This window comes from Oryza brachyantha, chromosome 1, assembly GCF_000231095.2.
Source record: "Oryza brachyantha chromosome 1, ObraRS2, whole genome shotgun sequence".
NCBI lineage: Eukaryota > Viridiplantae > Streptophyta > Magnoliopsida > Poales > Poaceae > Oryza > Oryza brachyantha.
In genome coordinates, this window is record NC_023163.2 from 23,976,392 (window position 1) to 23,988,697 (window position 12,306).

At 43.2% G+C, this 12,306-nt stretch overlaps 2 protein-coding genes and 1 pseudogene across 3 annotated transcripts; 1 reads left to right on the forward strand and 2 right to left on the reverse strand.

Moving 5' to 3' along the window:
• Positions 1-1,801: 1,801 nt before the first annotated feature.
• LOC102719248 (OPA3-like protein) lies at positions 1,802-5,077 on the reverse strand. Its single transcript, XM_015840946.1, has 4 exons — positions 4,949-5,077; positions 3,016-3,150; positions 2,709-2,795; positions 1,802-2,600 (listed from the first exon to the last, which is right to left on the reverse strand). Exons 1-4 carry the CDS (start codon positions 5,075-5,077, stop codon positions 2,433-2,435), a joined length of 519 nt encoding a protein of 172 aa, XP_015696432.1. The 3' UTR covers positions 1,802-2,432.
• A 2,460-nt stretch (positions 5,078-7,537) lies between these two features.
• On the reverse strand, positions 7,538-9,239 carry LOC102719532 (F-box protein SKIP8-like). 2 transcript variants are annotated; one of them, XM_006644655.3, is made up of 2 exons: positions 9,040-9,239; positions 7,538-8,578 (listed from the first exon to the last, which is right to left on the reverse strand). In XM_006644655.3, exons 1-2 carry the CDS (start codon positions 9,177-9,179, stop codon positions 7,999-8,001), a joined length of 720 nt encoding a protein of 239 aa, XP_006644718.2. In that variant the 5' UTR covers positions 9,180-9,239; the 3' UTR covers positions 7,538-7,998. The 2 variants fall into 2 exon arrangements, with proteins under 2 accessions (XP_006644718.2, XP_015694355.1); XM_015838869.2 differs by having other exon boundaries at positions 7,539-8,573; positions 9,056-9,239.
• A 1,806-nt stretch (positions 9,240-11,045) lies between these two features.
• On the forward strand, positions 11,046-12,237 carry LOC102719813 (annotated as a pseudogene).
• Positions 12,238-12,306: the final 69 nt, after the last annotated feature.

The following is a 12,306-nucleotide window of genomic DNA, read 5'->3' on the forward strand; positions in this document are numbered from 1 at the left end:
CTCACGAGAAGGGAGGTGCAACCTCTGCTTGATCGGTTTGGAAAGAAATTTGCAGGATGGAAGCCAAAATTCTTGTCTACAGGAGATCGGCTAATCCTGATCAAATCTGTGTTGTTTGCTCTGCCCCTACATTTGTTAGCAGTTCTCGAGCTCCCACAATGGGCGATAAATGAAATAAATAGAAAATGTCGGGGGTTCCTTTGGAAGGGACAGGAGGAGGTCAGCGGAGGCCACCGTCTGGTTTCTTGGAGGTCACTATGCAGACCAGTCAAGAATGGGGGCTTGGGCATCAAGAACCTACAATTGTTTGGGAAAGCACTCAGACTCAAGTGGTTGATCATGAACCAGGTGCAAGGAGATAGGCCTTGGGCAAGATTCTTAGCCAAACCCCCCAATGATCTGACCGAAATTTTCTTTTCAGCAGCCAAGCATTGTGTTGGGAATGGGGTGAACACAAGCTTCTGGCTGGCTGATTGGCTCCCGGGGGGTAGCATCAGGAATACAAGGCAATGTTTGTTCAGTTTTGTCGAGCGGCCTAAGTTGACAGTGGCCGAAGGTCTCATGAATCATCGTTGGGTCCGTGACATTAAGGGGGCGCCTACCAACACGGCCATCGCAGAATTTTTTGCGGTTTGGAATGAGATTCAGCAGTTCCAGCTACGACCAGGGGAAGAGGATGCAATCGTCTGGAAGACTGCAAGCAAAGGGTTGTTTACAGTGGCTGAAGCCTATCGGATGTTCTTCATCGCCAACACAATCGAACCATGTGCGAGGCTGATCTGGAAAGCAAAAACACCAACGAAAATCAAGTTCTTTATGTGGCTTGCAGAAAAAGGGCGATGTCTAACAGAGGACAATTTGGCGCAGCGTGGTTGGCCACACCAACCGGGATGTAAGCTCTGTTCAGCACAGCAGGAGACATGTTTACATTTGCTGACCGCATGTCTCTACACAACCAGGGTGTGGACACTGATCAGAGCATGGTCTGGTATGAACTTTGTACTGCCAAAAGACTGAGACGGCCTGGGTGAGTGGTGGCTGGAAGCACGACAGTGTTGTCGGAAGAGCTACAGAAAAAATTTTGATGCCTTAGTTCAGCTGGTGTGCTGGACGGTGTGGAAGGAAAGAAATGAAAGGGCGTTTAATCAGAAGTTTAGAACAGAGCAACAAGTGGTCCAGGACATCAAAGATGAAATTCAAATATGGAAGCTCGCGGGAGTGCTTGTTCCACCGAGTAAGTAGTTGTTTAGTGAGATATAGCCTAATGTTTTTGTTCCTATAGCGTTTTGCAACCCGGTCTGTCTACTTGACTTACTGGGATGCCATCGATAGCTTCTTGTCGATGATACACATGTAAACTGTAATTTCTTCTTGCTTAAGGAAAATCTGGCCGCCCTGGCTTGGGGTCGGCCCAGCAAAAAAAATAATATATGCAAGTTTAAATTCAACTTCTACAAGTTGTAGCAATTTGCTGAAGTTGATATCCAAACCTGTTGCCGCGGAGAACTGGTCCAAAGCTGCTGTAGCGTGGTCTCCACAGACAATGATCAAGGTGTCGTCAGTATATTGGTGTTGTCAGTATATTGTAAGCGGGTTGACTCCGGTGTATTCTACTGGTAGCAAAATTTAATCCACCCCGTTAATCTATTTTTATCGGACGACTATGACGAAATTATACTATCAACAATATTAGGCGTAGTAGAAATTTGAAGGATAATATCGTTCTTTTTATTGTGATCTTTATTGCCAAAAAATAAAATTACAAAACACTACTAATTAATTAATTAACAAAGTACTAAAATATTCTTTTAAATCAACGGATAAGATTAATTCTACTGGCAGTATAATACTATCAGTTAAATGGACCCATTGTAAGGTAGCACAGGGCTGCTGGTTCTGTCTTATAGGATTACCTGACGGCACCCGGCTTATTAACAGTCTCTGGAGCACGTCAGCCACAAGGATGAAAAGGTAAGGCCACAAGGGGTCTCCCTGCCGTAACCCTCTCTTACAATTGATCCAATTTCGTGGGATACCATTCAGCAAGATTGCAGACTTTGAGGTTTTCAACAGCAAGCTGATCCAATTGTTCCAAGTGTCTGGTAGATTCCTTGCACTGAGTATCTTACGGAGGCTGTCCCAAATGACAGAGTCAAAGGCTTTTGCGAAGTCAAGCTTGAGACCTCTCGCATGCTATTCACAGGTCAGTAGTCAAAACTCAGAACAAGCGCAACAACAAAGAACTCCAGCCATTCGACGAGAATACCGCAGTCGAATTCGACGCGATCGAGCTAAGCGATGCGAGGAAAACAGGGGGCAATCTGCACTAGTCCTTCGGAAATGCAGGACAGGAGAGCCAGCCAGCCTATGGACAGCACCAGGGGAGAAGGAGAAGCTAAGCAGCAGCAGCCGTGGGTTGCCGATGTTTCGTGCTACGCTGTGCTGCCGGCTGCCGCCGCCTGCTGCGCTTGGGCGGAAGCGGTGAAGCCGCGGAAGCTCGGACCGCCCCGTCGCTCGCACTGCCGCTGCTCGATCTCGCTGACCCTCTGCTTCATCATCTGCACTTCATTGGCTAGCTCCTCTATCCTTTTCTTTCTCGCCTGCCATTTCAACAGGAGCAGTTATATCATATCTGCAGAACACTTGCGTATTGCGAAGATTATAGCACACATGATATCAGTTGTTGTGTGTATTCCATATCATCTTACCTCGATTTCCTGTCTGCGGATCTCTTCTTTTCTGGCTTCTACCCTAGCACTTCTCTGCACCTCATAGATAATTGCAGCACCAGCTACCTGAAAAGGAAATATCATGCAAGAATTCATGTCAGCTGAAATCATTTGACGTAATCAAGTAGTTCTAAGAATATGGTAAGTTAAAGAAAAGGAATTTTGGAATAACCAGTTTTCAAGATCTTTCATTATAGCATATGAGAACACAGTGTCCACAATTTTCTAGTATTAACAGACAAAAGCTCATTTAGAATAAATGAGATCAAGGACTCAAGGTACTTGCCGAGAAAACAAATAGTTCACCAAGAAGATCTGCGGCATTTTGAATAGCCTTCTCCTCATTCAGGGGCCGAATGTGCATGTCAGTTGCACGGCCATAAAGCCGCCTCTGCATGTTTGTAGTAAAACGATGGTTTGCCTGAACACAGTACAGTAATCACATAATCTTCAGTCCAAACTAAAAGAAAGTCTAGCATGAGTTAGGATAACCAGAATGCATCCAATCTACTGTACTCAAAAGATTAATAGACCAATACTGTCGGTCTAAAATTCTTTGACATCATACAACAAGGATGGAGTTGCAGGGCCTGTAGCATTATGTATCCACCGGTTCAAGTCAATTTTATTTGAAAGAGACGCATCATCAGTACAAGACATTCTCAAGGTTAGATTTGTGAAGTAATGTGAAATATTGGTGGTGCTGTTCTGAATCTGAACTGGTAAGGATCATGGTTAATTTTCACTCAGTATGGCAGAATATAAGAGACATGTATTACCTAATACAGCTGTAAGAAATCATTATAATCCGGCTCTATGCTTCAACCTAAATTGTCCTTGTTTTTATGAAGACTAACTGTCGTTGCTTAGATATCATTCCTCTTGATATGAACATCAAAACCCTGAACTTATAGCATGTGATTTTGACATTTATCTACATCAAACAATTAGACCTCAGTTAAATGTGGCAGCTTATTCCACTTCATATGAACACCAAAATCCTGAACCACTAGCATGTGATTCTGATATTTAGCTACATCAGAAAATTATACCTCAGATAAATGTTGCATATTATTCCACTTGATATGAACACCAAATTCCTGAATTACTGGCATGTACTTCTGACATTTATCCACATCAAACTATTGACCTCTGACAAACGCTGCAGAAACGACGAGGTCAATGTACATTTGCAGGGGACCAATCAGAATTGTGAGCTATGCAAAACTCTAGGACTTAACACTCCAGGGGAAAAAAGCCATTCCAGAATTCCCTACAGGACAGAGAGATCCATTCCACGGGGGGTGTCTAGATGGAGCTAAAACTTTTTAGTCCACGTCACATCGGATGTTTGGACATTTATTATAAATATTAAACGTAGACTACTTATAAACTAATTACATAAATAAGAGTTAATTCGTATGACAATTTTTTTAAGCCTAATTAATCCATAATTAGCGCATGCTTACTGTAGCATCACATAGGTAAATCATGGATTAATTAGGCTCAATAGATTCGTCTCGTGATTTAGTCGAAGATTATGGATGAGTTTTATTAATAGTCTACGTTTAATATTTATACTAAGTGTCTAAACATCCGATGTGACAGGGGCTAAACAATTTTAGCCTTTTCCAAACACCACCACAGTATCACTTTTGGTCAGAAAGCTCCACGACAGAATATTGCGATTGAACCAGCAATTCAATATACACACAAGCGTGCAATTCATAAATTTAACCCTACAAATTTAACAAAAATGAACATAACTAGTCAACTACCTCCTCGTGCTTTCCTATTTGCATTTCGTTCGCTACTTCCCAACTAAAAAAAAATCAAGAAATTATGGATAAACATCCTCTCTATCCTCGAAACTGCTTTGACGAAAAACAATGTTATTTGCATTTCGTTCGTTACTCCCACCTAAGAAGTCCAAGAAATTCTGGACGAACATCCTCTCTATCCTCTAAACCGCACTGACGAAAAACAATCCTATTTGCATTTCGTTCGATACTCCCCAACTAAAGAAGTCCCGGAGGAACATCCTCTCTATCCTTGAAACCGCACTGACGGAGAACGATAGAGCAGTTGGACACGTGCGCGGACGCGGCAGTCATCCATGAACTGATGAACCCAAGCATCAACAAGGCGGCGCCGCGCAAAAAAAAAAAAAAAAAAAAAAAAAAGAGGAAGATCAGAGACGAGGATGCCGGCGGCGTCACCTGGGCGAGGCCGATGATGAAGCCGCGGAACTTGGGGTGGATGCCGGCGTTGTGCTTGAGGCGGGCCGCGATGGGCTTGCTCAGCGTCCGGAACGCGAGCGACCCGAGCTTCACCAATGGCAGCACCATCGCGTGACTTCCCGCGGCAGCGCCTCCCCTTCTCTGCTTGCTTCTTCTTCGTGCGCGCTGACGCGCTCACGTTGCGGTGAGGAAGAGGAGGAGGAGACGCGACGGCGGGGTTCGTATGATCGCGGGATGGCGGCGTGGCGCAGGTGCGCCGTGCGCGTGGGTGGGAGTTTTGTTGCGGGCGGCTCGCCTAGGTGCCTTTTTTTTTCTTGGAGAGGAAGGAGAGAAGAGTGAAGAGGGCAGGAAGGGGTCGTTCAGTTTCAGGCTTATTGTCCAAGTTGGTCGCAAATTGTTCCTATATTAGGATAATCTCGTCCAAACAAAAAAAAACGGGGAGGGGGGACACGAAAAGAGAGACGAGAAGGTCAAGACAAACCAGGGTTAACCGCGCGGTACGGTATGTTACACGGTTTTGAGTTTAAGTTTGAGAAGGATTTAAATTTTTTGAGGAAATTTAATGGAAAAGATATATGTTGTATAAGTTGATATATATAGCATAGTTCTGTCGAACAAATTCATGAAAAAGTGTATTTTTGGCGTAACTAAAAATTATATCCGAGAATTCCGGGGAAAAAATAAAAAATATTCTATTGCAAATAATATTTCGTAGGAAGATGGTTAAGAATATTTTGTAGTTGAGTCATTATTAATTTACACTAAACACATATTGTACATAATGTTAAAATACAAATATACAACGATGGATATAGAAAAAATATGTATGGAGGAAAATTATATGTGCATGTTAGGAATTTTTTTAAAAATATTATTATTTTAATAGAAAATCGTAAAATTAGAGGCCCTCCGCAGAAAATCATAAATTTAGCTCTATGTCGAACTGCCGTAGTTCGACAGATCCCCTATCGAACTTCCCCTGTTCGACATGCCCTGGATAGGTGCCTGTCGAACTGCTGGTTGATCGACAGAGGCGGTGGGAGAGCTCAATCGGCCTGCAGCAGTTCGACAGGGACGGTAGGAGGACCCTATTGGCCGGTAGTGGGCCCAGTCGAACATTGTTTGTTCGATAGGAGCCTTGTCTAACCGCAACAATTTGATAGGGCTCAATTGACTACCCACTGTTCAACAGGACGTTAAATTTGCAATTTTTTCATGAACAACCTCTAATTTTACGATTTTCCATTAAATTAATAATATTTCTTAAAAAAGTTTTGCATGTTAGTACATACATAATAGTGTTGTTTGTAATAATGGGTAGTATGATAATTGTGACGCAACAGTCAGAATAAAGTTATTGTTACTTGTTATTGATGTGAATTATTCAATGAAGAACGATATGATAGTGTATGTTATGTTTGTATGTTATAATGTTAAGAATTTAGAAAAGATAATGTAAAAAAAAATTTTGTTTTCGCTATAACATGTCCTAAGTGTCACAATATAGACACAAAATATTTTTCCTGTATTTTTTTAGATTTTTTTAAAGTTATTTTTGCATTTGACATCTAACATATTTTTTTGTTTTTAAATCTTCTTCTCCTCACGGTTTTCTCACGGTAACCATGATTTCAGCCACAAAAACTGCACGGAAAATCACAGTCATGTGTTGTTCCAGCAAACACTAGGCGTGGTTACCATGCCAAACCACATGGTAACCGCAAAAACCGTGCAGTAACCGCCATTATCGCAAAGATTTGATTTCAAATTTTTGATTTTACAAATTTATCATGGTTTTTACAACGTCCGCGGTTACCGTGCAGTACCCACACTAACGGTTATCGCGGTAGGAGCGAGAAGTGGAACCCCGGATCAAACAACTTTGCATGAAATTGTGAAGGATAAATCATGAATTCTACATCCTTCGTTTTTTTTATTTGACGCAGTTAACTTTTATATATACATTTAATCATTCGTCTTATTTAAAAATACACATATTATTAATTATTGTTATTATAATTTAATTTATTACTAAATTCTCTTTAGGCAAGATCTTTTTTATATATTTGTAAAAAATAATTAAATAAGACAAACGGTCAAACCTAAAATAAAAAAGTAATCCGGTGAAAAAAACGGAGGGAGTATTTGTTTAACTTTTTCAATGGCTTGGACGGATGGGATCACGGTCCAAGTTGAACCAAAATACTGCTGAATTAGTGCAATGGTAAGTTGCCAATTCCAGGCTTCCAGCACCCTGAATCTATTTTGTGAATCTGATTACTCTATTTCACAATGCAAGATTTTCTAGCATTGAATACATTCATATAGATAATAATGAATCAAAAAATATATACAAATTACACACATTTGTCAGTCGTTGAATCTAAACAAGATTAAAAAGTCTTACGGTATGAATTTGTCACGTACGTAAAACGATGTAAAATCAGACCCTGCAGTTCAGCATGACTGCATGAAAAATCAGATACAGGGAAGACAAACATAGTATTTGCAACCAAAAAATAACTTGTGAACGAAACTTTGATATACGTGTTTTTAACAATCTAGCAGAGTTCGACAAATAAACCACAATAAAAAATCCAAAATCAACTCTAAATATAAGGTCGTAAATTTAAATTTTGGTTCATAAGTATAAACAAAAATGAAACAATGAGGCTATTTATTTTAGTGAAGTATTAAATGTAAGGGACTCATCCCCAGACTTACATTTAAGGATGAAGGTAGTAGTCCACTAGCTTGGACTGAGTTACTCGCAGATCAAGTAGCCGCCAGTCATACAAAATCTCCAGTGACATACTCCAATATGCCAACCACTATGGAATCTCAAACTAAACCACAAAATTCAGTTTGAGGACTAACCATTGATACTATACTCGAGAAAAAAACATAGACTGGTGATGTAGCTGCATCACATTCGCATAAATCTGCAGGAGCTAATATAGAAATCTCGATATCATGTATTGCTTGTCTAGCTTTCCTGCAAAATTTCCATGCCAAATCACCTAGGGTTTTCATTCTTCTATGTGTGATGCATGGTGAACACACATGTACCATGTGCCATCAACCTTCTCGAAGACGTTTGTGGCAACTTGCTTTCCCCATGCTCTTCCTTTGTTCTTAACTACTTCCAAGCATGTGACATAACCAAGGTCACCATGCACATGAACCTCTACATTTTTCAGATCAATGTTAAGTGGAAACTCATAATCTGCATTGCATACCATCTCCCAGCTTTGCATGACCACGTCGTAACCTGATATCCGACCAGCAGCAGGATGAATAACATACACATGGTCACCTTTAGCCCATATAGAGTACATTGCTGCAAGATCCCCATTCTTGAAAGCGCTGTAAAACCGCATGTTTGCTGCAAGGAGGGAAGCTTTAGTATCTTCATGGAGGATGCGCAGATCATCCCTAATCTTTGCAGCCCGGAAATAATCTTCTTCCTGGATGGCTGTCTGTAAATTACGCTGCAGAGTTTCCTCATCAACTAACAGATCCTCAGTTGCTGGGTACCCATCAGCATCTCTTTTAACATGAGCACTCCTGCATCTGCCCAAATTGGGTGATGCAACTTGAAGTCCTGCACTGAAGTTGGCATATGTCAGATATTCTGAAAAGGCTCATGGTTTCCTGTTACTAGTGATGCTCCAAATGTTATCCATGAGACCATGACCTTCTCTGCTAGTATCTTTGCATTTCAGCAAGCAAGATCAAAATCTGAACTGACGTTTTCTAAGCTACAAAGCACAACTCTACAGGCTTCCCAAGATGATCCCACCAACGATCATCTGGATCTTTGCCATCTACCTAAACGCATATTTGACCAGTAATTATCTACACAGTTCAATTTTTCCTATACGATTTTCTCCCATACAGCCAACAAATTACTCTCAAAACTGATGAAACTTGAAAGGGGCATCTAAGAATCGCCAGATCCCCCCAAGAAAATAGAAATTGTGGAGTTATCACTAGTGAATCCGTGCGCGTCTCAGGGAAAAAAAAAAAGGAAAAACCCTGAGATTTAAAAAACAAGGAGGGGGCCTCACGAAGTTCTATGCGCACCGGTCCGGCCGATGTAGAGACGCGTAGATGCGGGGTTCGCGCAGCCGGTGAAGGACTCCATCTGGTGGAGCAGCGCGGTCGCTGATGGCCGCCAGCCGGCGGTCGCAGCCGGCGCCGCAGACATCGCAGGCTTCCCCTCGAACAACTTCCCTTCCCTCCCGGTGCTTATCTTTCACACTTTTGACTAACGACTCCCCCTCCTTGACTACGGTAGCGCTCCTCCGTCCCAAAATAAATAATTTTCTAGTTCTTACATACAATATATAATTCTTCATCTTATTCAAGAAATTTTTAGGATTAATAATTTTATTTTTATTAGATAATAAAATATAAATAGTAATTTATGTGTGACTAATTTTTTAAAAATTTCTTTGAAATTTTTTCAGGCAAATTTTGCTACAGGCACTCGAAAAAACACGTAATTAGCCGGTGGACACCCTAAAATCACGAATTTGCTATGGTACACCACAAAAATATGGTAATTAGCTACCGGGCACTCCGGCCTATTTTTTATTATTTTTGAAGTCAAAAATTTTAAAAATGACGAGATTGCCATCGGTGCCCAACCCGTTATGCACCCTCGTCGCCGCCATCGCCGTCTGCTCACGCGCCCTGTAGGCTAAGGTTCGGGTGTGGTGCGGCGTCGAGGCCAGCTGGGTCTAAGTTGATTGGATTTAGTCGACATAACGGGTTGGCCACCGAGGGCAATCTTGTCATTTTTAGAATTTTTGACTCTAAAAATAATAAAAAATTGGCTAGAGTGCCATATAGCTAATTACCATAATTTTGTGGTGCCCTGCAGCAAATTTGTGATCTTATGGTGTCCACCGACTAATTACGCATTTTTTTAATCCCTTGTAGCAAATTTTATCTTTTTTTAAATAAGACGGATGATAAGAGCTCGACAAAAACGAAAGGTTTGGTTTTTTTTAACGGAGGGAGCAGTAGACTGGTAGTACCGTACAATCTGGTCATTTTTGGATCTTTCCAATTAGGCCATGTTTACAATTAGGCCCTGTTTAGTTTTTTTTCCAAAAACATTTATCAAATCTTTAAACATCTAAATAAAACATTAAATATAGATGAAATAAAAACTAATTAGATAGTTATGAGACAAATCTTTTTAGTCTAATTAGTCCATGATTAGCCATAAGTGCTATAGTAATCCGTGTGTGCTAATGACGGATTAATTAGGCTCAAGATTCGTCTCGCGGTTTCCAAACGAGCTTTGAAATTCGTTTTTTATTTGTGTCCAAAACCCCTTTCAACATCCGGTCAAACGTTCGACGTGATCCTTTTACCTAAATATTTTGGCAACTAAACAAGACCTTAATTTTTCCCCGAAGGTTACTGCTAGATTCTTGTCTAAAGCCCGATTTATATTCAAAAACTTTTACCAAAAACATCACATCCAATATTTAAACACATAAATAAAGTATTAAATATACATGAATATTAAAACTAGTTACACAATTAGAGCAGATTCAATAGTATAGCCAATTACTTGCTCTAATTCATCTATAGTCAATCTAATAGTCAATTCACATAATAGTTATCGATAAAACATCAATACATGATCCCATATGTCATACATATATGTTGTCTTAGAGCCCATATGTAGCTGGCTATAAATTAGTAGTCTATCTTTCTTCTCTCTCCCCTCTTTAAAATATGCTTATAGCTGGCTTACAGACTGCTATTATACCTGCTCTTATAGGGAAAATTGTGAGACGAATCTTTTGAGTCTAATTAGTACATAATTAATTATAAGTGCTACAATAACTAACATGTGCTAATGATGGATTAATTAGACTTAAAAACAATCGTTTTGACGGTTTTCAGAGTAAATCTGAAATTTATTTTATAATTGTAAATCTGAAATTTATTTTATAATTAGACTAACTCTCCTCTCACAGTCTCACATGTTGACTTCGGAACGGAACCAAAAGCAAATTAAGCTCTCGCGACCAAACGCTAAGCACCTTGAGTCATGGAGACCACCCGCGACTCCGGCCTTGCCGCCGACGAGCTCCTCCATGCTCAAGCGGAGCTGTGGAGCCATGTATTCGCGTACACCAAGTCCATGTCCCTCCGTTGCGCCATCGAGCTCGGCATCCCTGATTCCCTGACGCCTTCCACCGCCGAGGCGGCGCCGTTACAGTTGCCGAGCTCGTCGCGGATCTCGCGCTGCCGAGCTCCAGGGAGCCCTTCCTGCGCCGCCTCATGCGACTGCTCAGGCACGCCGGCATCTTCCGCGCGGCCGTTGGACGGAGGACGCCTACGAGCTCACCGCGATCTCGCGTCTCCTCGTCGACGCGCCTGGGCCGGGGCAGGGGCTCTCGCCGTTCGCGCGTGCCATGCTACAGCTACACCCCATCATCGTGTCGCCGTCCATGTCGCTGCCCTCGTGGTTCCGCGCCGCCGACGACGGGGCGGACGCGCCGTGCGTGCCGTTCGCCGCCGTCCACGGCGGCCGCGAGCTCTGGGCGGTGGCTAAGGACGACCCGGAGTTCGGCGCCGCGTTCAACGACGCCATGGCGTGCGACGGGCGCTTCGTGATGGACGTGCTCCTGCGCGGCCACGGCGGCGCGCTGTTCCGGGAGATCACCTCGTTGATGGACCTCGGCGGCGCCGCCAAGGCCATCGCGGCCGCATTCCCGCACGTCAGGTGCAGCGTCCTGGAGCTGCCGCACGTCGTCGCGAGCGTCCCGCCTGGCGACGGGGGCGTCGAGTTCGTCGCCGGGGACATGTTCGAGCACGTCCCCAAGGCCGACGCCGTCCTCCTCAAGGTCACAGGCGCTGCCTCTGCTCCTCCCGCTCCCAGGCTTTCCCGAGCCGGCGACGCAACGTGCGCTGCACCCTGACCATGACGTCGCGGTTGCTGTTTCCGCAGTGGATCCTGCATGGATGGCGCGACGAGGAGTGCGTGAGGATACTGCGGCGGTGCAAGGAGGCGGTGCCGGCGAGGGAGGACGGCGGCAGGGTGATCGTGATGGACCTGGTGGTGGGATCGCCGTCGAGCCCGGGGAACGCGAGGGCCACGGAGACGCAGCTGCTGTGTGGAGCCCCGAGCGCGACGAGCGGGAGTAGCGCAAGATATTCCACGACGCGGGCTTCAGCGGCTACAAGACAAGATCGTGCCGGTCCTGGGCATCCGGTCAGTCATCGAGGTTTACCCTTGATTTCTTCTCCACTCTGGAACCTGTGCTTAATGATCATACCAAAACTACAGTACTACTACTACCACATCA